We start from the raw sequence: 26,712 nt of genomic DNA, 5'->3' as shown, positions 1-26,712 counted from the left end.
TGTTAGTTTTCATTCACCGCAGATTATGTTTTAGTGTTTTGTAACGGTGCCATGCGCAATACTACAACATGGTATTATTACAATGTTAAGTTAAAATACTATTACATTTTAATAATTTGTCTGATTTTTGTGTCTCTAAATTACAAGTTGTTGTTTCTTATTTTCTCACTTAAAAAATGTTTTAAAATGTGTTTTGTTCGAGTAGTCTCACTCTGAAAATCAGAGGGTGATGTGGCGAGTAGTTTGGTTACAATTGCTGTAACTTGTTCTGTATGATGGTTATAGTTTTATTCAGGTTATAGAGATTATCCCGTTGGCCTTTACCGAAGATGTACTGATGAGAGTTACTTCCCTTGGGAAGAATAAACGCAAGCTCATTTCCCAGCGCGTGACATCTTCGTTACACTCGTATAGTATAGAAGGCTGTGATATCGCTGTGGGGAACTTGGAATAAACGATGGTGTCGAACAATATAGTTGTCTTGATTCTCCCTGTGCAATATTAGAGATAAATAGCGCCCTAATACGGGTACATGGCACAGACGCCACAGTAACTTTAACCAGTTTGTTTCACCCTGACTTTTCACCGATTATATGAATGACGAGTCTGATTAACTTACTGAAGAGTGTAGTCTGAAATGAAAGGACTGTTTCTATTATTTTTCTGAAATGCTGTGTCCTGGAAACAAAAAAATATCCTCGGGTTTTACAACAACTCAGGACATGCTTTATGTTCAGGAAAAAATAATCCTCAAATATAATGACCCATTAAAGAATGATACCCTACAACCACTACTACTGTTCCAGCATGTATGAAGTATCATTAAGGAGTAAAGAGGAATGTTAGGTACCTTCTTTCCACTGGTATTTAGTTACAAAATACTCACCAGGGATACAAAACGTCCAGATGTTCGTCACCTTTGGCGTGTCAGAATCCCATGACCATGGGTTCGAATCCCGTGGGTTTCACTAAAACTGTGCACCCGTATTGCACCCAATATTGCACCCATTCCACACTTTGCAAACGCAGCTTTAGACCCAATTCACTTACTCACTCATGTGATAATTACACCAAAACAATTTGAACAGAGCTACAAAGACACAACAGCTTAACATCCACAATAGGATTTTATTACAACATTTCATTGATAACTGTTTAGAACAGGCGCGATACACATCAGATGGAGACGAAGGCTGTTCCGTGATGCGTCGCTAGCGAGTGGAGGGCTACACATCTTCTACCTGTGAACAGACGGGGAAAAATATATGAATAACGTTAACTGTGATACAATAATGAGAGGATAGCATGTGACGCTGTGTTTTGTGACGAAAATCTTTATCTATGTTTCACCTAGTGTATGATAACTCGAGGTCAGATTTCCCCCCGCCTCTCTTCCTTAGGGTTTTGCCAAGAATAAACTATGTGTCGTGATTTGTCCCATACATCAGTAGAAATAAATAGTCTTTGCAAAACATACTTGAAACGTGCGGATGATCTCTCTGAGCAAACTGGAAATGAATCAGCGGCATTATCAATATTATCTATTTAACGCAGGACAAATGTCTAATCCAATATTGATACACTTACTGAATGTTATGACGTTTGACATGAATTTGTATATCGTACAGTAAATGGGGATTTCTTAAATTATTTTCTAGTGAAGATAAAACTGGTCTCAAGTTTGGCGGCCAATTCAGTGGCGATTGAAATGGAAAAGTGTAGAAATAAAACTGGGAACCTGGGTTACTAACCCCACTTGGAGATTGCTGGGTAGAATAATTCCCCCACTCGACTGTGCTTCGACCGTGTGGGTCGTTGCTAATGCAGTCAACCACTGGTTTCCCTGGTCCAGACTCGATTACTTTACAGACTGCTTTGATATAGCTGAAATATTACTGAAGAACATTCACTCACTCACACACTTACGTATATTCAAAGACAGACTACAGTATAGGCTAGTGACTTGATGTCCATCGTCGGGATTTGGCCGGAATATTTCTATAAGCTCGTCCCTAGAGTCGATGAATGCGCCTCCTGCTTCGTACAGTTACATAAGACATCAAGGATGGATGTTGAATCCCGAATACCCTCTAAATAGACCCCGAGTCCCGCGTACCAACAGGTCACCTGGCACCCTTAGTATTGTAAGTCTATGTTATATGCTATAGCAAATATGTTGAGAGAGATGCAAAGAATCGAGTCAGAATCTGTAACTATCTGTTGTGATGAGTCCACACGAACAACCGATGATGCTGTAAACGTTATATGCAGTTTCTGAACATGCCACACGTTGCTTGATTGATTTTCGGGTGTTATTTAACAAAAGACAAAACAAAGGAGCTAAAACTAAAGACAATCTTTAATAGCTATTATTGATTGGTAATCGATTTAATCAAATAAAATAGAAGTTAAAACCTTGTCCGAAAGTGCCTAAATGTGTTAATCAAAATATACGTCTTTAAACGTATAATACAAATAGCGTATGAAAACAACCAAAAGCACAAAGTGTCCGAAAGGTCCGAAAATGCCAAAACCACAATATATCTGATATTTATGATTGAATGTAATTAATCATTATATGACACAGCGTTCAAGAATGAGTAAGATGTCACTCCAAGCGTCCATCTTGACACGAAACACTCGAAAGGGCCAAAATGTGTAACTGAAAAAAGCCAAAAGCACAAAGTGTTCGAAAGGTCCGAAAAGTAGAAAAAGATGTTCCCAAAATGTCCAAAACTGCCAAACGCACAAAATATCTTGTATTTATGGTTCAATATAATTCATTATTATACGACACATCGTCCAAGAGATAGCAAGATGTCACTCTAAGCGTCCATCTTGACACGGAACACTCTCCTCAAGAATCCTGACACACGTGACAGGAAGACTCGAACTTGGGACTGGGTCGGGGTGTCGTCATCAGCGAGGTTGATTTCGACGAAGTGAGGGGCATCACTGAGGACGGGGGTAGAGAGAGGGGCAGGGAGAGAGGTGGGAGGGGTGGGCAGCTCTGACAGGGGGTCAAGGATGGTCATGTATCTCCCAGGACGACGCTGACAGGGAGGGAGAGAAGGACATGTAGAGAGTGACAGAAGATTGAAGTAGCAAGTAGAGAAAGGTGAAGGTAGATGCTGGAAATGGATTGAATTTAAGGGATACTCATGATGCATAATGTCAGGAGAACGTTAGTGATAAAGATCTGTGGTTATTACTCCACATATACATTAGTTTGAAAGTCAATAGTATGCGTGTTAGTTAAAGATTATCTGGTTAAGCCCATACACTCATCAAATACAAGACACATTATTTCAGTTTTACAATAACTCTTGTAAAGTACTGATTCCTAAGACACCCACTTGGCGAGGAGGGGCCCAGATGTCAAAGTTCAAGGGGAACCTGATCACGAGGTCAACAGCTGTCGAGTAAGAAGGAATGGGAGTCTTAAAAAAGGATGAACAAGACAGGATCAACTGAACAGTATGTAAACGAGTTTTAAAAACATTCACAGTTATTCTGTTGATCCATTGTCATCGGAGTAAATATATTACACACTGAAAAGTGAAGGGCAATGATCAAATCACTGGATGAAGTCCAAACACTCTAAATATATACGATTACTCATCATCAATACAAATGACATATTAAAGTAATGTTTTGAAAAGCAGGATATACAGATTGTGGTATATACAAGTTGGAAGGAGGTGGAACAACATAAAATACACACATCTTTGTCACTGCTTACAACAGTTCCTGCTCCTGTTTTAGTACACTAAAGTCCTTACTCCTAATACTGAACACACATAGCAAAACCCTTAAAAAGGGCTAATTTCTACTGTCCTTATGATACCTATTGGGCAGTGTGGCAAGGACTATAGGACTAGTCTAAGGCTGCGTATATATATAACAAGCGAACACAAGTACATGAAGTGTTTTTGTACACCAAAGTTCTTGTATTTAAGAGTATGTGTATAGGTAACACTGTAGTCACTCTAGAAGTTAATATTAAATAGGTAGAAAAATGATTTCTTATTCCTCCAAGAGTATACATTTCAATCACAATTCAACTCAGTATGCTGATATTGGGCTATTAATGAATTGTATTATCATTGGTATTTGATTGTTGTGTCTACTTATTGAACAGCTCTATAAACCATGCATAGTAGAAACCAACATCCGATTAGGAGAAACAGCCTTAGAAACCCACACTACCTCACTTATTAATGACATGTAAACAATATATATAGGGCTACTAATAGCTGACCTATGCCTGCTGGCTTACATTCACAGAAACTCCTTAGTGCACATTGAAGGTAAAACTGCTGTAGCCGACTGAAAAGGGCCTAGTAAAGAAACTGTTAATAAGACAAAAAGGCAAATAACCTATTTTTTGGACAGGAAAACGAATCATTAAGGAATGACAAGTTCCTCTTCTGGGATTTCCAATATTTAATTACACAAAAACAAGTAAGAATTAGTGAATCCAAAACTTGAATGTGATGTGAGGGTAATCAAGGACCAATGGTACATTCGCCTCCTAAAACGTTTTCAGCCTCACACCATCAGCTCTGACAGTGGCCTAAGTGACACCGATGTGACTGTTCTCGACCTGGGTACCATCGATATGTGCCTGGGGTACACTTATATCTATCGAAATGTACCCTGAATGTATTGTTAAATGTTTTGGATCAAGCGTATCTCTCTTGGTATCCCCTTATCAGTCCCCATAAAATCGATGGTATCCAGGTCGAGAACGACTCCATCAGCCTAAAGTCGAGTAGATATCGCTAGATAAAATAATTTAACACGAATGTGTTTATTAACAGATTCAAAGTGTTGAAAAATCGGTCTCAATTAAAGTGATAAGATCTGAACACTGGACAAGTGATCATCATCTTTGATGGCAGTATGTTCTGAAAGTTTCTTCTTTTTCTATCGGCCAGATCGAGGCCTACTACAGATTTAATTCAGTAAATAAGTCATTAAACTTAAAGAAGGAAAAAAGTCAAACTTACTCATTCAGAAGTAATGACATACCTTGGGCGTAGGAGCTCATAGTGTGCAGAGACGACGGAGAGCACAATACGAGGCAAAAAGCAGCAAAATAGTAGTAAGGTGACAGCAATATGATTATCACTACAATGGCGATATCAGCAAAGAAGTGTCGTCATGGCGACGTCATAAATCTCGCGAGACTGTCATATTATCACGTGACGTTACAGCTTGTTGGGTGGCATTCGTCACCACTCGCCCCTTTCCGTCACCTGCAAGAAGGCTTGTCCCGGAAAAGCACGAGTTGGTCACGAATGGTTGGGTGGTTCAAAACGAGTGAGTTCGCACTGAGCAGCGTTAGAATTTGGCACTAGTCGGATAGACCTTGCCAGACTGGAACCCAATTGTTACGGTGTACAAGTAGAAATTTGCCGTTTTAAAGGTTTTTGCCACTATAAGTACTAGTGTACTAGTTAGTTTTTATCGCTTCTGAGTTGTCCAGATTGTCTGCATATCAGACAAGACGCAGAGCATCAAAATGTAGCAGCCAATAGGCTTCCGTATAAGGTATGATGTTAGAAATCTTTGGAATACAGCAAAATAAATAATTGAAACGGTCGTTGTGGATTTGACTGGACACACTCTTCAGAACTGTTAATGCTCGACCTTCATATCGTGTCTGTGAAAGTTAAGGTGAACTGTAAACTAATAGTCAGTGTGTTCCGCAATCTGATTGGTCAGCCTACCTCGTCGATTATCATTCAATTCCCATAAATCTACATAAGCCTCTGGTTAAATCACAGAAATGGGCACATTGCCAAGTAATTGTTTGCAGGATGCTTATTGTTGGATTTGTAGTCCCGGATGCTGCGTTGACAAGGCAAACAACATGCTTGTTCTAAGAGGCGAATATGCTTGAGGCGACTATGCTTCTCGTAAGAGGCTACTAACTGGATCGGGTGGTCAGGCTCGCTGACTTGGTCGATGCATGTCATCGTATCTGAATTGCGTGGATCGATGCTCATGATATCAATTACTGAATTGTCTGTTCCAGACTCGACTATTTACAGACCACCGTCACATAGCTGGAATATTGCTGAGTTCGGCGTTAAGCAACAAATAACCAAAAACTAGTTGACGAGACTCACTCAAAGATACGAACATATTCCAAGAGTTAGTGATGTTGATTTTATTAATTGTTCTGTAGATTGTAGTTTGATACAATTGTATGAATGTCAGAAACTCACTGTAGGTATACAAACATAAGGCTTTACCTTTTTCTTAATGTAACAGTTCCATTTTGTTGATGAACTCCATTCATCATTGTGTACTGATTTCAAGATATTCGCGGGAATATATTTGTTGTACAATAATGATAATAATCATATTTCTCTGGTAGCAACAAAACGTTAAGGTCTACACCTTTAAATGTAAGAACATGTGTTACGGGTGTTGTTTTATTACGGTGGTTATAATTTAGTTCAAATATGTGCAAGGTATTTATGATGAATGTTCATAGCATTTTGTTAGAAGAAAAAAACAAGTCTTGCACATGTTAGTTTTCATTTTAACCACAGATTATGTTTTAGTGTTTTGTAACGGCGCCGTGCACCATACTACAACACGGTATTATTACAATGTAAAATTTAAATACTATTACAATTTTATAATTTGTCTCTCTTAAAACTTGTTACAAGCTGCTTTTTCTTATTTTCTCCTTTCCAAAAATGTTTGAGTGGTCTCACTTTGAAAGATAAGGTTGATGTGGCAAGTAGTTTGGTTACAATTGCTGTAACTTTGTTCCGTATCTGACGGTTATAGTTGTATTTTTTAAGGGAGATAATCCCGTTGGCCTTTACCGAAGATGGTGTACCGATGAGAGTTACTTCCCTTGGGGAGAAAAGATGGTGTCGAACAATGTAGTTGTCTTGATTCTCCCCGTGCAATATTGGTGATAAATAGCGCCCTAATACGGGTACATGGCACATACGCCACAGTAACTTTAACCAGTTTGTTATATTGTGACTTTCCACCGATTTAGGCGGTATTTTACATATATTAATGACGAATCTGATTAACTTACTTAAGAGTGAAGTCCGAAATGAAAGGACTGTTTTTATTATTTTTCTGACATTCTGTGTCCTGAAAACAATAATGTCCTCGGGTTTTAGAACACTTGCCGTGCTGGATGTTCTAACAAAATAATCCTATATTATCACTGGTTAAAGAATGTTAGGTACCTTCTTTCCACTGGTATTTAGTTACATTCACCAAGGATACAACACGTCCAAATGTTCGTCGCCTTTGGCGTGTCAGAATCCTATGACCATGGGTTCGAATCCAGTGGGTTTCACTTAAACTGTAAGCGCTCAAGACCTGCATTCCACACTTTGCAAACGCAGCTTTAGACCCAATTCACTCACTCACTCAAGTGATAATAACACCATAAGAATTTGAACAGGAATACAAAGAAGCACACAACAGATTAACATTCACAGCAGAATTTTATTAAACGTTTCACTGATACGTGTTTATAACAGGCGCGATACACATCAGATGGGGACGAAGGCTTCTCAGTGATACACCACTAGCGAGTGGAGGGGTTGGCTTCGGATCTTCCTGTGAACAGACGGCAAAAATATATGTACAAAGTTAACTGTGATACAATAATGAGCCGACAACATTTGACAAAGTATTTTGTGACGAAATTCCTTATCTGTAATCGGTGTTTCACCTGTTGTATAATCACTCGAGGTCATCCGATCTCTCTGAGCAAACTGGAAATGAATCAGCGACATTATCAATAATATCTATTTAACGCAGCGTTTGACACATTTGACACATGTCTGATCCAATATTGATACACTAACTGACATGTTATGACGTTTTACACGAATTTGCATATCGTAACGTAAAAACTGGTCTCAAGTTTGGCTGCCAATTCAGTGGCGATTCAAATGGAATCTTGTAGAAATAAAACTGGGAACCTGAGTTACTAACCCCACTTGGAGATTGCGGGGGAGAATAATCTCCCCACTGGACCGTGCTTCGACCGTGTGGGTCGTTGCTAATGCAGTCAACCACTGGTTTCCCTGGTCCAGACTCGATTACTTTACAGACTGCTTTGATATAGCTGAAATATTACTGAAGAACATTCACACACTCACACACTTACGTATATTCACGACAGACTACAGTATAGGCTAGTCCCTAGAGTCGATGAAAGCGCCTCCTGCTTCGTACAGTTACATAGGACATCAAGGAACTCTAGGACATAGGACCAACTACTCTAGCATTATTTCGAATATGCAAAGGGGCAGGGTGGCCAAGGGATGTTTGGTATCTGTGTAATTGCGTCCGTCACTGTACCAGGACCCAATGATCGTGGGTTCGAATCTTGGATTCTCCTTGGTATTGACCCCTGCTCTGTCAGCACCCGACCCGTGCTAGTGGTATCCGCCTGTGACCTGGGTCAAAGCCTCGTTAAACCAAACTTACTCACTCACTCTCGGTTATGAAACGTAGGCTCCCAATGGGTGGTCTCTAAATCATGATTGTCATTTCTGTACGATTTTAATCAAATCCAGTGTTCAGCAGTACCAGGACAGAACTAATCTGGGATCTAATTTGGGTCATATGACTTCGTTAGGGAGGGTGGGGAACAGACTCCAGGGACTGTATGCACAAATTGATCTTAGTGGTACAAGTATTGAGGGTGCAATTGCTCACCCCTGAATATCGACTACTTACCGCAACACTCAAAAGCATTGAGGAAAGGGTGCAATTAAACTTCAATCACAGAAAAAAATATAATATATAAAGGTTTTTGTAACCTACACCTTTATTTTAGAGATGTTGAATCTGCGTATCAAATACGATTTTCTTTTGCGTCCCGCGTACCACACTGCTGAATACCCTCTAAATAGACCCCGAATCCCGCGTACCAACAGGGCACCTGGCACCCTTAGTATTGTAAGTCTATGTTATATGCTATAGCAAATATGTTGAGAGAGATGCAAAGAATCGAGTCAGAATCTGTAACTATCTGTTGTCATGAGTCCACACGAACAACTGATGATGCTATAAACGTTATATGCAGTTTCTGCACATACCACGCGTTGCTTGTTTGATTTTCAAGATCATGTGTTATTTAACAAAAGACAAAACAAAGGGGCTAAAAACAAAAGACAATCTTTAATAGTTAATATTGATTGGTAATCGATTTAATCAAATAAAATAGACGTTAATACCTTGTCCGAAAGTGCCTAAATGTGTCAATCAAACTATACGTCTTTGAACGTATAATACAAATAGCGTATATTTCTGGGGAAAAACAACCAAAAGCACAAAGTGTCCGAAAGGTCCGAAAAGTAGAAAAACGCCCGAAAGGTCCAAAAATGCCAAAAGCACAAAATATCTTGTATTTATGATTGAATGTAATTAATTATTATATGACACATCGTCAGAGAGGTAGCAAGATGTCACTCTAAGCGTCCATCTTGACACGGAATACTCTCCTCAAGAATCCAGACACACGTGACAGGAAGACTCGAACTGGGGACTGGGTAGGGGTGTCGTCATCATCGAGGTTGATTTCGACGAAGTGAGGGGCATCACGGAGGACGGGGGCAGAGAGGGGGACAGGGAGAGAGGTGGGAGGGGTGGGCAGCTCTGACAGGGGGTCAAGGATGGTCATGTATCTCCCAGGACGACGCTGACAGGGAGGGAGCGAAGGACATGTAGATTTAAGTAGCAAGTACAGAAAGGTGAAGGTAGATGATGGAAATGGACTGCATTTACAGGATACTCATTATGCATAATGTCAGGAGAACGTTAGTGATAAAGATGTGTGTTTATTACTCCACATGTACATTAGTTTGCAAGTCAATAGAATGTGTGTTAGTTAAAGATTATATAGATAAGTCCATACACTCATCAAATACAAGACATAGTTTCAGTTTTAGAACAATTAGTAAATTAATAATTCCTAAGACACCCACTTGGCGAGGAGGGGCCCAGATGTCAAAGTTCAAGGGGAACCTGATCACGAGGTCAACAGCTGTGGAATAAGAAGGAATGAGAATCTTAAATAAGGATGAAGAAGAAAGAACCAACTGAACTGTATGTAAACGAGTTTTAAAAACATTCAGTTATTCTGTTGATCCATTGTCATCAAAATCAAATAACATAACACTCTAAAAAGTGAAGAGCTATGATTACATCACTGGATGAAGTCTTAACACACACAGGGTATACATATTGTGGAAGATATAAGCTACTCTGTCAATGATGAGGTGGTGGAACAACATAAAATACACAAATCTCTGGAAGATAATATACAATAACTATATTATTAGGTAAACTGCTATGCGACACGTAGAGTTGCAAAACATTGTTAAAGATATATGTGAATACATAGGTATATGATGTGATTGCTTGCAACAGGTATTGCTAAAATCAGAAATATAATGTGTATTGGTGGAGACTGAACTAAACGTACTGGCCATGTCAGCGATAGAAACTAACAGTTTTAGTCCACTAGTCCTTATGATACCTTAACTATTAGGCAGTTTGGCAAGGACTACGGGACTAGTGCCAATTTCTAACACTGTATAGTCCTTATACTGAATACACATAGCAAAACACTTAAAAAGGGCAAATGTCTACTGTCCTTATGATACCTATTGGGCAGTGTGGCAAGGACTATAAGACTTGTCTAAGGCTGCGTGTGTTCATAAAGCAGTGATGTAAATGAAATTATCTTAACTCAAAGTGTTTGTTTAGATATATATAACAAGCGAACACAAGTACATGAAGTGTTTTTGTACACCAAAGTTCTTGTATTTAAGAGTATGTGTATAGGTAATAGTGAAGTCAGTCTAGGAGTTAAAAGGTAGAAAAATGATTTCTTATTCTTATTCTTATTTCAATCACAATTCAACTCAGAATGCTGATATTGGGCTATTAATGAATTGTATACTCATTGGTATTTGATTGTTGTGTCTATGTGTTGAACAGCTCTATAAACCATAGTAGAAACCAATATCCGTTTAGTAGAAACAGCCTAGGAAACGAACACTACCTCACTTATTAATGAAGTGTAAACTATATCTATGTAGGGCTACTGAAAACTAACCCATGCCTGCTAGCTCACATTTACAGAAACACATTTGTGCAAATGGAGGGTAAACTGTAGTAGTCTACTGAAAAGGGCCTAGTAAAGAAACTGTTAATAAGACAAAAAGCCAAATAACCTACATTTTGGACAGGAAAACGAATCACTAAGAGTTTGAGGAATGACAAGTTCTTCTTGTGGAATTTCTAGCGTTAGAAATTGGCACTAGTCCTGTTGTCCTTCCCAAACTGCCCAATAGTAAAGGTTTCATACGGACTAGTAGAAATTTGCCATATTTAGGAGTTTTGCTATATGTTATCATTATAAGGACTAGTGGACTGACACTGATGAGAATGTTCTCGACCTGGGTACCATCTACATGTGCCTGGGGTACAAATAGATCTATCGAAATGTACCCTGAATGTATTGTTAAATGTTTTGGATCAAGCGTATCTCTTTTGGTATCCCCTCATCAGTCCCAATATAATCGATGGTATCCAGGTCGAGAACGACTCCATCAGCCTGAAGTCGAGTAGATATCGCTAGATAAAATTAAAAAAACACACGAATGTGTTTAGATCCAAAGGGCTGAAAAATCGGCCTCCTCAATTAACGTGGAAAAGATCTGAACACTGGACAAGTGATCATCTTTGATGGCAGTATGTTCTGGAAGTTTCTTCTTATTTCCATTGGCTAGATGTAGGCCTACTTCAGACTTAATTCAGTAAATAAGTCATAAAAGAAGGAATAAAGTCAAACTAACTTATTCAGAAGTAATGACATACCTTGGGCGTAGGAGCTCATAGTGTACACAGACGAAAATGAGCGAAATACGAGGAAAAGGGCAGCAAAACAGTAGCAAGATGATAGCAGTTTGATGATAACAATGGCGATATCAGTAGTGAAGTGTCGTCATGGCGACGTCATAAATCTCGCGAGACTGTCATAGTATCACGTGACGTGACAGCTTGACTGGTTTTCTTTTTGCTCTACGCAAGTCAGGATCCCAGTAATGTTTTCAGTTGTCGGGTGGTTCAAAACGAGTGAGTTCACACTGAGCAGCGTTAGAAATTGGCTCTAGTAGGTTAGTCCTTGCCAGACTGGGACCCAGTTGTTAAAGTATCATTATTACAAGTAGAAAAGCGCCCCTTTAAAGGGCTTTGCTATATGTTACCTTTACAAGCGCACGGATGCTGCTTTGATAGGGTAAACAGAGCAGGAACGTGCCATTTTCTATTCATGACTTCGTTCAAGGTAGGGCTCTTTTCCAGAACATTAATCATAAACCATTGATAAATTGTAACATTTTGGTAAAACTTTGTATACTCACCAGACAAATGCTGAACCGGTCCCTTTTGCTATTCAGTAATGTCTTGTTTTTTTCAGTTTTAGTACTTCGCTGGCACAAATTGCAAGGCTGTTCAACTTTCTGTATTAAGGAGGATATTTGCATATAGTGAATTTTGTGTCTACACCAAACAAGTAAGGAGTCTGTTACTGTTTGGGTAACGGGGCGAGGAGAGGTTTAGACATAATTAGGGCTGGGACGGGTAACTCGGGTACTCGGGTCGGGTGGGTACTGTGTAGGAACCGGGTACTCACAGGACTACCCGGACCCGTGGCTAGTCACGTGATATATTGTTTAATGGCAAAATTATCTAGAACTCCATGGTTACGCTACTACTCACAAATGTTCACATTTCTTTCTGACTAGCCACGCATTCCTTCTGACTTTATGTGTTTGAATAAAGATAAAACTTCCGTCAACTTCAGTGTGTGCATGTGAAGTTCGTTTTATACGAGTATCTAAATACGGTCAAACTATTCCCAAATGGACATTTGGACCTATCTCGCGAGACCTACAGCGGATACCGTGGTAGGGTCGGGTAACAGGGGTGTGTGTACCCGGGGAGTAAATTTGGACTTGTCCCAGCCCTAGTCATAATTGATGCAACTTTGTTCTGATGGTTATAGTCGTATTTCATTATTTGTGTTAGTAATTAAGGGGAGATAATCCAGTTGACCTTGATTACCGATGATATGATGGTGTAACGTAGACTGGTTCCACTGCTGCTACACCTGATGAAGGAGAAAGTATATACCCCGAAACGTTGTGTTCCTCATAATAAAGTAGTTGACATCCATATATTCTCTTCCTCATCCAATTGTGTCAAAAACTAGATGAAACTCGTAAATATCCCGGTGAGAATAGGTCTTCAGCAACCTATGCTTGTTGTAAGATGAATATGCTTGTCGCTAACGGATCGGGTGGTCAGGCTCGTTGACTTGGTTGATGCTCATGATATCCATCACTGGATTGTCTGGTCAAGACTCGATTATTTACAAACCGCCGTCGTATATAGTTGGAATATTGCAGAGTACAAAAAATAGGTGAAGACACTCACTCAAAGAAACGGACATATTAAGCCAATGACGCTGATTTTATTCATTGTTCTGTATATTGTATTATCATGGTTACTACATGTATTATGGTATTTTCAGATTAAGTAACAATTTTGTTGTCGCGTGTCAGTTCTCTTGTTTCAAGTTCAACTTGCAGGTTGATACAATTGTATGAATGTCAGAAACTGACTGTAGATTTACCATTTTCACTACTAGTACTTGTTTCTAACGTAACTGTTCCATTTTGTTGAGGAACTTCATCCTTGTGTGCCAATTTTAATGGATATTCAGGGGAATGTATTTGTTGTACTTTAATGATAATGTATCATATTTCTCTGGTAGCAACAAAACATTAACGTCAGGTAAGCACATGTGTCACGGGTGTTGGTTTATTACGGTGGTTATTATTTAGCTTCAAATGTGTTGCAAGGTATTTATGATGAATGTTCGTAGCATTTATTTTGAAGAAAACAGTCTTGTATCTGTTAGTTTTCATTTCACTATATATTCTGGAGCCACACAATGTATTGCCATAATGTTTTGGTGTTTTGTGACGGCGCCGTGGACAATACTATAACACGGTATTATTACAGTGTAAAATTTCAATAATAAGACCATTTTTTTAGTTGTTTTTTTTCCCCGCCACGATTAGGAATAAGTGTTGTCTGTCCCGTTCATACAAAAATGTTCAAAATGCGTTTTGTTCACTTTGAAAAGATAAGTTTGATGTGGCGAGTAGTTTTGTAACTTTGTTCCGTATCTGACGGTTATAGTTGTATTTTTTAAGGGAGATAATCCCGTTGGCCTTTACCGAAGATGGTGTACCGATGAGAGTTACTTCCCTTGGGGAGAAACGATGGTGTCGAACGATGTAGTTGTCTTGATTCTCTCCGTGCAATATTGGTGATAAATAGCGCCCTAATACGGGTACATGGCACATACGCCACAGTAACTTTAACCAGTTTGTTATATTGTGACTTTCCACCGATTTAGGCGGTATTTTACATATATTAATGACGAATCTGATTAACTTACTTAAGAGTGAAGTCCGAAATGAAAGGACTGTTTTTATTATTTTTCTGACATTCTGTGTCCTGAAAACAATAATGTCCTCGGGTTTTAGAACACTTGCCGTGCTGGATGTTCTGACAAAATAATCCTATATTATCACTGGTTAAAGAATGTTAGGTACCTTCTTTCCACTGGTATTTAGTTACATTCACCAAGGATACAACACGACCAAATGTTCGTCGCCTTTGGCGTGTCAGAATCCTATGACCATGGGTTCGAATCCAGTGGGTTTCACTTAAACTGTAAGCGCTCAAGACCTGCATTCCACACTTTGCAAACGCAGCTTTAGACCCAATTCACTCACTCACTCAAGTGATAATAACACCATAAGAATTTGAACAGGAATACAAAGAAGCACACAACAGATTAACATTCACAGCAGAATTTAATTAAACGTTTCACTGATACGTGTTTATAACAGGCGCGATACACATCAGATAGGGACGAAGGCTTCTCAGTGATACACCACTAGCGAGTGGAGGGGTTGGCTTCGGATCTTCCTGTGAACAGACGGCAAAAATATATGTACAAAGTTAACTGTGATACAATAATGAGCCGACAACATTTGACAAAGTATTTTGTGACGAAATTCCTTATCTGTAATCGGTGTTTCACCTGTTGTATAATCACTCGAGGTCATCCGATCTCTCTGAGCAAACTGGAAATGAATCAGCGACATTATCAATATTATCTATTTAACGCAGCGTTTGACACATTTGACACATGTCTGATCTAATATTGATACACTAACTGACATGTTATGACGTTTTACACGAATTTGCATATCGTAACGTAAAAACTGGTCTCAAGTTTGGCTGACAATTCAGTGGCGATTCAAATGGAATCTTGTAGAAATAAAACTGGGAACCTGAGTTACTTACCCCACTTGGAGATTGCGGGGGAGAATAATCTCCCCACTCGACCGTGCTTCGACCGTGTGGGTCGTTGCTAATGCAGTCAACCACTGGTTTCCCTGGTCCAGACTCGATTACTTTACAGACTGCTTTGATATAGCTGAAATATTACTGAAGAACATTCACTCACTCACACACTTACGTATATTCAAAGACAGACTACAGTATAGGCTAGTCACTAGAGTCGATGAAAGCGCCTCCTGCTTCGTACAGTTACATAGGACATCAAGCAACTCTAGGACATAGGACCAACTACTCTGGCATTATTTCGAATATGCAAAGGGGCAGGGTGGCCAAGGGATGTTTGGTATCTGTGTAATTGCGTCCGTCACTGTACCAGGACCCAATGATCGTGGGTTCGAATCTTGGATTCTCCTTGGTATTGACCCCTGCTCTGTCAGCACCCGACCCGTGCTAGTGGTATCCGCCTGTGACCTGGGTCAAAGCCTCGTTAAACCAAACTTACTCACTCACTCTCGGTTATGAAACGTAGGCTCCCAATGGGTGGTCTCTAAATCATGATTGTCATTTCTGTACGATTTTAATCAAATCCAGTGTTCAGCAGTACCAGGACAGAACTAATCTAGGATCTAATTTGGGTCATATGACTTCGTTAGGGAGGGTGGGGAACAGACTCCAGGGACTGTATGCACAAATTGATCTTAGTGGTACAAGTATTGAGGGTGCCATTGCTCACCCCTGAATCTCGACGACTTACCGCAACACTCAAAAGCATTGAGAAAAGGGTGCAATTAAACTTCAATCACAGAAAAAAATATAATATATAAAGGTTTTTGTAACCTACACCTTTATTTTAGAGATGTTGAATCTGCGTATCAAATACGATTTTCTTTTGCGTCCCGCGTACCACACTGCTGAATACCCTCTAAATAGACCCCGAATCCCGCGTACCAACAGGGTACCTGGCACCCTTAGTATTGTAAGTCTATGTTATATGCTATAGCAAATATGTTGAGAGAGATGCAAAGAATCGAGTCAGAATCTGTAACTATCTGTTGTCATGAGTCCACACGAACAACTGATGATGCTATAAACGTTATATGCAGTTTCTGCACATACCACGCGTTGCTTGTTTGATTTTCAAGATCGTGTGTTATTTAACAAAAGACAAAACAAAGGGGCGAAAAACAAAAGACAATCTTTAATAGTTAATATTGATTGGTAATCGATTTAATCAAATAAAATAGACGTTAATACCTTGTCCGAAAGTGCCTAAATGTGTAAATCAAACTATACGTCTTTGAACGTATAATACAAATAGCGTATATTTCTGGGGAAAAAAAACCCCAAAAGCACAAAGTGTCCGAAAGGTCCGAAAAGTAGAAAAACGCCCGAAAGGTCCAAAAATGCCAAAAGCACAAAATATCTTGTATTTATGATTGAATGTAATTAATTATTATATGACACATCGTCAGAGAGGTAGCAAGATGTCACTCTAAGCGTCCATCTTGACACGGAATACTCTCCTCAAGAATCCAGACACACGTGACAGGAAGACTCGAACTGGGGACTGGGTAGGGGTGTCGTCATCATCGAGGTTGATTTCGACGAAGTGAGGGGCATCACGGAGGACGGGGGCAGAGAGAGGGACAGGGAGAGAGGTGGGAGGGGTGGGCAGCTCTGACAGGGGGTCAAGGATGGTCATGTATCTCCCAGGACGACGCTGACAGGGAGGGAGCGAAGGACATGTAGATTTAAGTAGCAAGTACAGAAAGGTGAAGGTAGATGATGGAAATGGACTGCATTTACAGGATACTCATTATGCATAATGTCAGGAGAACGTTAGTGATAAAGATGTGTGTTTATTACTCCACATGTACATTAGTTTGCAAGTCAATAGAATGTGTGTTAGTTAAAGATTATATAGATAAGTCCATACACTCATCAAATACAAGACATAGTTTCAGTTTTAGAACAATTAGTAAATTAATAATTCCTAAGACACCCACTTGGCGAGGAGGGGCCCAGATGTCAAAGTTCAAGGGGAACCTGATCACGAGGTCAACAGCTGTGGAATAAGAAGGAATGAGAATCTTAAATAAGGATGAAGAAGAAAGAACCAACTGAACAGTATGTAAACGAGTTTTAAAAACATTCAGTTATTCTGTTGATCCATTGTCATCAAAGTCAAATAACACAACACTCTAAAAAGTGAAGAGCGATGATTACATCACTGGATGAAGTCTTAACACACACAGGGTATACATATTGTGGAAGATATAAGCTACTCTGTCAATGATGAGGTGGTGGAACAACATAAAATACACAAATCTCTGGAAGATAATATACAATAACTATATTATTAGGTAAACTGCTATGCGACACGTAGAGTTGCAAAACATTGTTAAAGATATATGTGAATACATAGGTATATGATGTGATTGCTTGCAACAGGTATTGCTAAAATCAGAAATATAATGTGTATTGGTGGAGACTGAACTAAACGTACTGGCCATGTCAGCGATAGAAACTAACAGTTTTAGTCCACTAGTCCTTATGATACCTTAACTATTAGGCAGTTTGGCAAGGACTACGGGACTAGTGCCAATTTCTAACACTGTATAGTCCTTATACTGAATACACATAGCAAAACACTTAAAAAGGGCAAATGTCTACTGTCCTTATGATACCTATTGGGCAGTGTGGCAAGGACTATAAGACTTGTCTAAGGCTGCGTGTGTTCATAAAGCAGTGATGTAAATGAAATTATCTTAACTCAAAGTGTTTGTTTAGATATATATAACAAGCGAACACAAGTACATGAAGTGTTTTTGTACACCAAAGTTCTTGTATTTAAGAGTATGTGTATAGGTAACAGTGAAGTCAGTCTAGGAGTTAAAAGGTAGAACAATGATTTCTTATTCTTATTCTTATTTCAATCACAATTCAACTCAGAATGCTGATATTGGGCTATTAATGAATTGTATACTCATTGGTATTTGATTGTTGTGTCTATGTGTTGAACAGCTCTATAAACCATAGTAGAAACCAATATCCGTTTAGTAGAAACAGCCTAGGAAACGAACACTACCTCACTTATTAATGAAGTGTAAACTATATCTATGTAGGGCTACTGAAAACTAACCCATGCCTGCTAGCTCACATTTACAGAAACACATTTGTGCAAATGGAGGGTAAACTGTAGTAGTCTACTGAAAAGGGCCTAGTAAAGAAACTGTTAATAAGACAAAAAGCCAAATAACCTACATTTTGGACAGGAAAACGAATCACTAAGAGTTTGAGGAATGACAAGTTCTTCTTGTGGAATTTCTAGCGTTAGAAATTGGCACTAGTCCTGTTGTCCTTCCCAAACTGCCCAATAGTAAAGGTTTCATACGGACTAGTAGAAATTTGCCATATTTAGGAGTTTTGCTATATGTTATCATTATAAGGACTAGTGGACTGACACTGATGAGAATGTTCTCGACCTGGGTACCATCTACATGTGCCTGGGGTACAAATAGATCTATCGAAATGTACCCTGAATGTATTGTTAAATGTTTTGGATCAAGCGTATCTCTTTTGGTATCCCCTCATCAGTCCCAATATAATCGATGGTATCCAGGTCGAGAACGACTCCATCAGCCTGAAGTCGAGTAGATATCGCTAGATAAAATTAAAAAAACACACGAATGTGTTTAGATCCAAAGGGCTGAAAAATCGGCCTCCTCAATTAACGTGGAAAAGATCTGAACACTGGACAAGTGATCATCTTTGATGGCAGTATGTTCTGGAAGTTTCTTCTTATTTCCATTGGCTAGATGTAGTTGTTAAAGTATCATTATTACAAGTAGAAAAGCGCCCTTTTAAAGGGCTTTGCTATATGTTACCTTTACAAGAGCACGGATGCTGCTTTGATAGGGTAAACAGAGCAGGAACGTGCCATTTTCTATTCATGACTTCGTTCAAGGTAGGGCTCTTTTCCAGAACATTAATCATAAACCATTGATAAATTGTAACATTTTGGTAAAACTTTGTATACTCACCAGACAAATGCTGAACCGGTCCCTTTTGCTATTCAGTAATGTCTTGTTTTTTTCAGTTTTAGTACTTCGCTGGCACAAATTGCAAGGCTGTTCAACTTTCTGTATTAAGGAGGATATTTGCATATAGTGAATTTTGTGTCTACACCAAACAAGTAAGGAGTCTGTTACTGTTTGGGTAACGGGGCGAGGAGAGGTTTAGACATAATTAGGGCTGGGACGGGTAACTCGGGTACTCGCGTCGGGTGGGTACTACCCGGACCCGTGGCTAGTCACGTGATATATTGTTTAATGGCAAAATTATCTAGAACTCCATGGTTACGCTACTACTCACAAATGTGCACATTTCTTTCTGACTAGCCACGCATTCCTTCTGACTTTATGTGTTTGAATAAAGATAAAACTTCCGTCAACTTCAGTGTGTGCATGTGAAGTTCGTTTTATACGAGTATCTAAATACGGTCAAACTATTCCCAATCGGACATTTGGACCTATCTCGCGAGACCTACAGCGGATACCGTGGTAGGGTCGGGTAACAGGGGTGTGTGTACCCGGGGAGTAAATTTGGACTTGTCCCAGCCCTAGTCATAATTGATGCAACTTTGTTCTGATGGTTATAGTCGTATTTCATTATTTGTGTTAGTAATTAAGGGGAGATAATCCAGTTGACCTTGATTACCGATGATATGATGGTGTAACGTAGACTGGTTCCACTGCTGCTACACCTGATGAAGGAGAAAGTATATACCCCGAAACGTTGTGTTCCTCATAATAAAGTAGTTGACATCCATATATTCTCTTCCTCATCCAATTGTGTCAAAAACTAGATGAAACTCGTAAATATCCCGGTGAGAATAGGTCTTCAGCAACCTATGCTTGTCGTAAGATGAATATGCTTGTCGCTAACGGATCGGGTGGTCAGGCTCGTTGACTTGGTTGATGCTCATGATATCCATCACTGGATTGTCTGGTCAAGACTCGATTATTTACAAACCGCCGTCGTATATAGTTGGAATATTGCAGAGTACAAAAAATAGGTGAAGACACTCACTCAAAGAAACGGACATATTAAGCCAATGACGCTGATTTTATTAATTGTTCTGTAGATTGTATTATCATGGTTACTACATGTATTATGGTATTTTCAGATTTAAGTAACAATTTTGTTGTCGCGTGTCAGTTCTCTTGTTTCAAGTTCAACTTGCAGGTTGATACAATTGTATGAATGTCAGAAACTGACTGTAGATTTACCATTTTCACTACTAGTACTTGTTTCTAACGTAACTGTTCCATTTTGTTGAGGAACTTCATCCTTGTGTGCCAATTTTAATGGATATTCAGGGGAATGTATTTGTTGTACTTTAATGATAATGTATCATATTTCTCTGGTAGCAACAAAACATTAACGTCAGGTAAGCACATGTGTCACGGGTGTTGGTTTATTACGGTGGTTATAATTTAGCCTTAAATGTGTTGCAAGGTATTTATGATGAATGTTTGTAGCATTTATTTTGAAGAAAACAGTCTTGTATCTGTTAGTTTTCATTTCACTACATATTCTGGAGCCACACAATGTATTGCCATAATGTTTTAGTGTTTTGTGACGGCGCCGTGGACAATACTATAACACGGTATTATTACAGTGTAAAATTTCAATAATAAGACCATTTTTTTAGTTGTTTTTTTCCCCCGCCACGAATAGGAATAGGTGCTGTCTGTCCCGTTCATAAAAAAATGTTCAAAATGCGTTTTGTTCACTTTGAAAAGATAAGTTTGATGTGGCGAGTAGTTTTGTAACTTTGTTCCGTAACTGACGGTTATAGTTGTATTTTTTAAGGGAGATAATCCCGTTGGCCTTTACCGAAGATGGTGTACCGATGAGAGTTACTTCCCTTGGGGAGAAACGATGGTGTCGAACAATGTAGTTGTCTTGATTCTCCCCGTGCAATATTGGTGATAAATAGCGCCCTAATACGGGTACATGGCACATACGCCACAGTAACTTTAACCAGTTTGTTATATTGTGACTTTCCACCGATTTAGGCGGTATTTTACATATATTAATGACGAATCTGATTAACTTACTTAAGAGTGAAGTCCGAAATGAAAGGACTGTTTTTATTATTTTTCTGACATTCTGTGTCCTGAAAACAATAATGTCCTCGGGTTTTAGAACACTTGCCGTGCTGGATGTTCTGACAAAATAATCCTATATTATCACTGGTTAAAGAATGTTAGGTACCTTCTTTCCACTGGTATTTAGTTACATTCACCAAGGATACAACACGTCCAAATGTTCGTCGCCTTTGGCGTGTCAGAATCCTATGACCATAGGTTCGAATCCAGTGGGTTTCACTTAAACTGTAAGCGCTCAAGACCTGCATTCCACACTTTGCAAACGCAGCTTTAGACCCAATTCACTCACTCACTCAAGTGATAATAACACCATAAGAATTTGAACAGGAATACAAAGAAGCACACAACAGATTAACATTCACAGCAGAATTTTATTAAACGTTTCACTGATACGTGTTTATAACAGGCGCGATACACATCAGATGGGGACGAAGGCTTCTCAGTGATACACCACTAGCGAGTGGAGGGGTTGGCTTCGGATCTTCCTGTGAACAGACGGCAAAAATATATGTACAAAGTTAACTGTGATACAATAATGAGCCGACAACATTTGACAAAGTATTTTGTGACGAAATTCCTTATCTGTAATCGGTGTTTCACCTGTTGTATAATCACTCGAGGTCATCCGATCTCTCTGAGCAAACTGGAAATGAATCAGCGACATTATCAATATTATCTATTTAACGCAGCGTTTGACACGTTTGACACATGTCTGATCCAATATTGATACACTAACTGACATGTTATGACGTTTTACACGAATTTGCATATCGTAACGTAAAAACTGGTCTCAAGTTTGGCTGCCAATTCAGTGGCGATTCAAATGGAATCTTGTAGAAATAAAACTGGGAACCTGAGTTAATAACCCCACTTGGAGATTGCTGGGTAGAATAATCTCCCCACTCGACCGTGCTTCGACCGTGTGGGTCGTTGCTAATGCAGTCAACCACTGGTTTCCCTGGTCCAGACTCGATTACTTTACAGACTGCTTTGATATAGCTGAAATATTACTGAAGAACATTCACTCACTCGCACACTTACGTATATTCAAAGACAGACTACAGTATAGGCTAGTCCCTAGAGTCTATGAAAGCGCCTCCTGCTTCGTACAGTAACATAGGACATCAAGGAACTCTAGGACATAGGACCAACTACTCTAGCATTATTTCGAATATGCAAAGGGGCAGGGTGGCCAAGGGATGTTTGGTATCTGTGTAATTGCGTCCGTCACTGTACCAGGACCCAATGATCGTGGGTTCGAATCTTGGATTCTCCTTGGTATTGACCCCTGCTCTGTCAGCACCCGACCCGTGCTAGTGGTATCCGCCTGTGACCTGGGTCAAAGCCTCGTTAAACCAAACTTACTCACTCACTCTCGGTTATGAAACGTAGGCTCCCAATGGGTTGTCTCTAAATCATGATTGTCATTTCTGTACGATTTTAATCAAATCCAGTGTTCAGCAGTACCAGGACAGAACTAATCTGGGATCTAATTTGGGTCATATGACTTCGTTAGGGAGGGTGGGGAACAGACTCCAGGGACTGTATGCACAAATTGATCTTAGTGGTACAAGTATTGAGGGTGCCATTGCTCACCCCTGAATCTCGACTACTTACCGCAACACTCAAAAGCATTGAGAAAAGGGTGCAATTAAACTTCAATCACAGAAAAAAATATAATATATAAAGGTTTTTGTAACCTACACCTTTATTTTAGAGATGTTGAATCTGCGTATTAAATACGATTTTCTTTTGCGTCCCGCGTACCACACTGCTGAATACCCTCTAAATAGACCCCGAATCCCGCGTACCAACAGGGCACCTGGCACCCTTAGTATTGTAAGTCTATGTTATATGCTATAGCAAATATGTTGAGAGAAATGCAAAGAATCGAGTCAGAATCTGTAACTATCTGTTGTCATGAGTCCACACGAACAACTGATGATGCTATAAACGTTATATACAGTTTCTGCACATACCACGCGTTGCTTGATTGATTTTCAAGATCGTGTGTTACTTAACAAAAGACAAAACAAAGGGGCGAAAAACAAAAGACAATCTTTAATAGTTAATATTGATTGGTAATCGATTTAATCAAATAAAATAGACGTTAATACCTTTTCCGAAAGTGCCTAAATGTGTAAATCAAACTATACGTCTTTGAACGTATAATACAAATAGCGTATATTTCTGGGGGAAAAAACAACCAAAAGCACAAAGTGTCCGAAAGGTCCGAAAAGTAGAAAAACGCCCGAAAGGTCCAAAAATGCCAAAAGCACAAAATATCTTGTATTTATGATTGAATGTAATTAATTATTATATGACACATCGTCAGAGAGGTAGCAAGATGTCACTCTAAGCGTCCATCTTGACACGGAATACTCTCCTCAAGAATCCAGACACACGTGACAGGAAGACTCGAACTGGGGACTGGGTAGGGGTGTCGTCATCATCGAGGTTGATTTCGACGAAGTGAGGGGCATCACGGAGGACGGGGGCAGAGAGAGGGACAGGGAGAGAGGTGGGAGGGGTGGGCAGCTGTGACAGGGGGTCAAGGATGGTCATGTATCTCCCAGGACGACGCTGACAGGGAGGGAGCGAAGGACATGTAGATTGAAGTAGCAAGTACAGAAAGGTGAAGGTAGATGATGGAAATGGATTGCATTTACAGGATACTCATTATGCATAATGTCAGGAGAACGTTAGTGATAAAGATGTGTGTTTATTACTCCACATGTACATTAGTTTGCAAGTCAATAGAATATGTGTTAGTTAAAGATTATATAGATAAGTCCATACACTCATCAAATACAAGACATAGTTTCAGTTTTAGAACAATTAGTAAATTAATAATTCCTAAGACACCCACTTGGCGAGGAGGGGCCCAGATGTCAAAGTTCAAGGGGAACCTGATCACGAGGTCAACAGCTGTGGAATAAGAAGGAATGAGAGTCTTAAATAAGGATGAAAGAAGAAAGAACCAACTGAACAGTATGTAAACGAGTTTTAAAAACATTCAGTTATTCTGTTGATCCATTGTCATCAAAGTCAAATAAGATAACACTCTAAAAAGTGAAGAGCGATGATTACATCACTGGATGAAGTCTTAACACACACAGGGTATACATATTGTGGAAGATATAAGCTACTCTGTCAATGATGAGGTGGTGGAACAACATAAAATACACAAATCTTTGGAAGATAATATACAATAACTATATTATTAGGTAAACTGCTATGCGACATGTAGAGTTGCAAAACATTGTTAAAGATATATGTGAATACATAGGTATATGATGTGATTGCTTGCAACAGGTATTGCTAAAATCAGAAATATAATGTGTATTGGTGTAGACTGAACTAAACGTACTGGCCATGTCAGCGATAGAAACTAACAGTTTTAGTCCACTAGTCCTTATGATACCTTAACTATTAGGCAGTTTGGCAAGGACTACGGGACTAGTGCCAATTTCTAACACTGTATAGATAGTCCTTATACTGAATACACATAGCAAAACACTTAAAAAGGGCAAATGTCTACTGTCCTTATGATACCTATTGGGCAGTGTGGCAAGGACTATAGAACTTGTCTAAGGCTGCGTGTGTTCATAAAGCAGTGATGTAAATGAAATTATCTTAACTCAAAGTGTTTGTTTAGATATATATAACAGGCAAACACAAGTACATGAAGTGTTTTTGTACACCAAAGTTCTTGTATTTAAGAGTATGTGTATAGGTAACAGTGAAGTCAGTCTAGGAGTTAAAAGGTAGAAAAATGATTTCTTATTCTTATTCTTATTTCAATCACAATTCAACTCAGAATGCTGATATTGGGCTATTAATGAATTGTATACTCATTGGTATTTGATTGTTGTGTCTATGTGTTGAACAGCTCTATAAACCATAGCAGAAACCAATATCCGTTTAGTAGAAACAGCCTAGGAAACGAACACTACCTCACTTATTATTGAAGTGTAAACTATATCTATGTAGGGCTACTGAAAACTAACCCATGCCTGCTAGCTCACATTTACAGAAACACATTTGTGCAAACGGAGGGTAAACTGTAGTAGTCTACTGAAAAGGGCCTAGTAAAGAAACTGTTAATAAGACAAAAAGCCAAATAACCTACATTTTGGACAGGAAAACGAATCACTAAGAGTTTGAGGAATGACAAGTTCTTCTTGTGGAATTTCTAGCGTTAGAAATTGGCACTAGTCCTGTTGTCCTTCCCAAACTGCCCAATAGTAAAGGTTTCATACGGAGTTGTAGAAATTTGCCATATTTAGGAGTTTTGCTATATGTTATCATTATAAGGACTAGTGGACTGACACTGATGAGAATGTTCTCGACCTGGGTATCATCTACATGTGCCTGGGGTACAAATAGATCTATCGAAATGTACCCTGAATGTATTGTTAAATGTTTTAGATCAAGCGTATCTCTTTTGGTATCCCCTCATCAGTCCCAATATAATCGATGGTATCCAGGTCGAGAACGACTCCATCAGCCTGAAGTCGAGTAGATATCGCTAGATAAAATTAAAAAAACACACGAATGTGTTTAGATCCAAAGGGCTGAAAAATCGGCCTCCTCAATTAACGTGGAAAAGATCTGAACACTGGACAAGTGATCATCTTTGATGGCAGTATGTTCTGGAAGTTTCTTCTTTTTTCCATTGGCTAGATGTAGGCCTACTTCAGACTTAATTCAGTAAATAAGTCATAAAAGAAGGAATAAAGTCAAACTAACTTATTCAGAAGTAATGACATACCTTGGGCGTAGGAGCTCATAGTGTACACAGACGAAAATGAGCGAAATACGAGGAAAATGGCAGCAAAACAGTAGCAAGATAATAGCAGTTTGATGATAACAATGGCGATATCAGTAGTGAAGTGTCGTCATGGCGACGTCATAAATCTCGCGAGACTGTCATAGTATCACGTGACGTGACAGCTTGACTGGTTTTCTTTTTGCTCTACGCAAGTCAGGATCCCAGTAATGTTTTCAGTTGTTGGCTGGTTCAAAACGAGTGAGTTCACACTGAGCAGCGTTAGAAATTGGCTCTAGTAGGTTAGTC

At 39.2% G+C, this 26,712-nt stretch overlaps 1 protein-coding gene and 1 long non-coding RNA gene across 9 annotated transcripts; both read right to left on the bottom strand.

Annotated features, from left to right (window-relative positions):
- Positions 1-1,108: 1,108 nt before the first annotated feature.
- LOC124134956 lies at positions 1,109-26,554 on the bottom strand. Of its 4 annotated transcripts, none has more exons than XR_006861184.2 (4): positions 26,407-26,554; positions 24,502-24,560; positions 22,499-22,631; positions 1,109-1,241 (listed from the first exon to the last, which is right to left on the bottom strand). It is a non-coding gene; the product is annotated as an uncharacterized LOC124134956 (long non-coding RNA). The 4 variants fall into 4 exon arrangements; XR_006861183.2 differs by lacking the exon at positions 1,109-1,241 and adding an exon at positions 21,990-22,117 and having other exon boundaries at positions 22,499-22,642; XR_006861181.2 differs by lacking the exon at positions 1,109-1,241 and adding an exon at positions 21,990-22,117.
- LOC125380034 lies at positions 1,908-12,035 on the bottom strand. Of its 5 annotated transcripts, none has more exons than XR_007221007.1 (4): positions 11,890-12,032; positions 9,990-10,048; positions 7,990-8,133; positions 7,481-7,608 (listed from the first exon to the last, which is right to left on the bottom strand). XR_007221007.1 is itself a non-coding variant. In XM_048396054.1 (3 exons), the coding sequence occupies exons 1-3, from the start codon at positions 11,906-11,908 to the stop codon at positions 2,826-2,828; spliced, it is 306 nt and encodes a 101-aa protein (XP_048252011.1). In that variant the 5' UTR covers positions 11,909-12,035; the 3' UTR covers positions 1,908-2,825. The 5 variants fall into 5 exon arrangements, 2 of the variants coding, with proteins under 2 accessions (XP_048252011.1, XP_048252012.1); XR_007221008.1 differs by having other exon boundaries at positions 7,990-8,122; XM_048396054.1 differs by lacking the exons at positions 7,481-7,608; positions 7,990-8,133; positions 9,990-10,048 and adding exons at positions 1,908-3,053; positions 3,357-3,415 and having other exon boundaries at positions 11,890-12,035.
- Positions 26,555-26,712: the final 158 nt, after the last annotated feature.

This window comes from Haliotis rufescens, unplaced genomic scaffold (genome assembly GCF_023055435.1).
Source record: "Haliotis rufescens isolate VD_foot unplaced genomic scaffold, xgHalRufe1.0.p SCAF_15, whole genome shotgun sequence".
NCBI lineage: Eukaryota > Metazoa > Mollusca > Gastropoda > Lepetellida > Haliotidae > Haliotis > Haliotis rufescens.
This window is presented reverse-complemented; position numbering and strand designations above follow the sequence as displayed.

Excerpts from the sequence above, each read along its gene's own strand:
- LOC125380034 (XM_048396054.1), bottom strand. Across the intron at positions 3,054-3,356 it reads TCTGGGCCCCTCCTCGCCAA|CGTCGTCCTGGGAGATACAT; the intron begins GTGGGTGTCTTA and ends CCTCCCTGTCAG.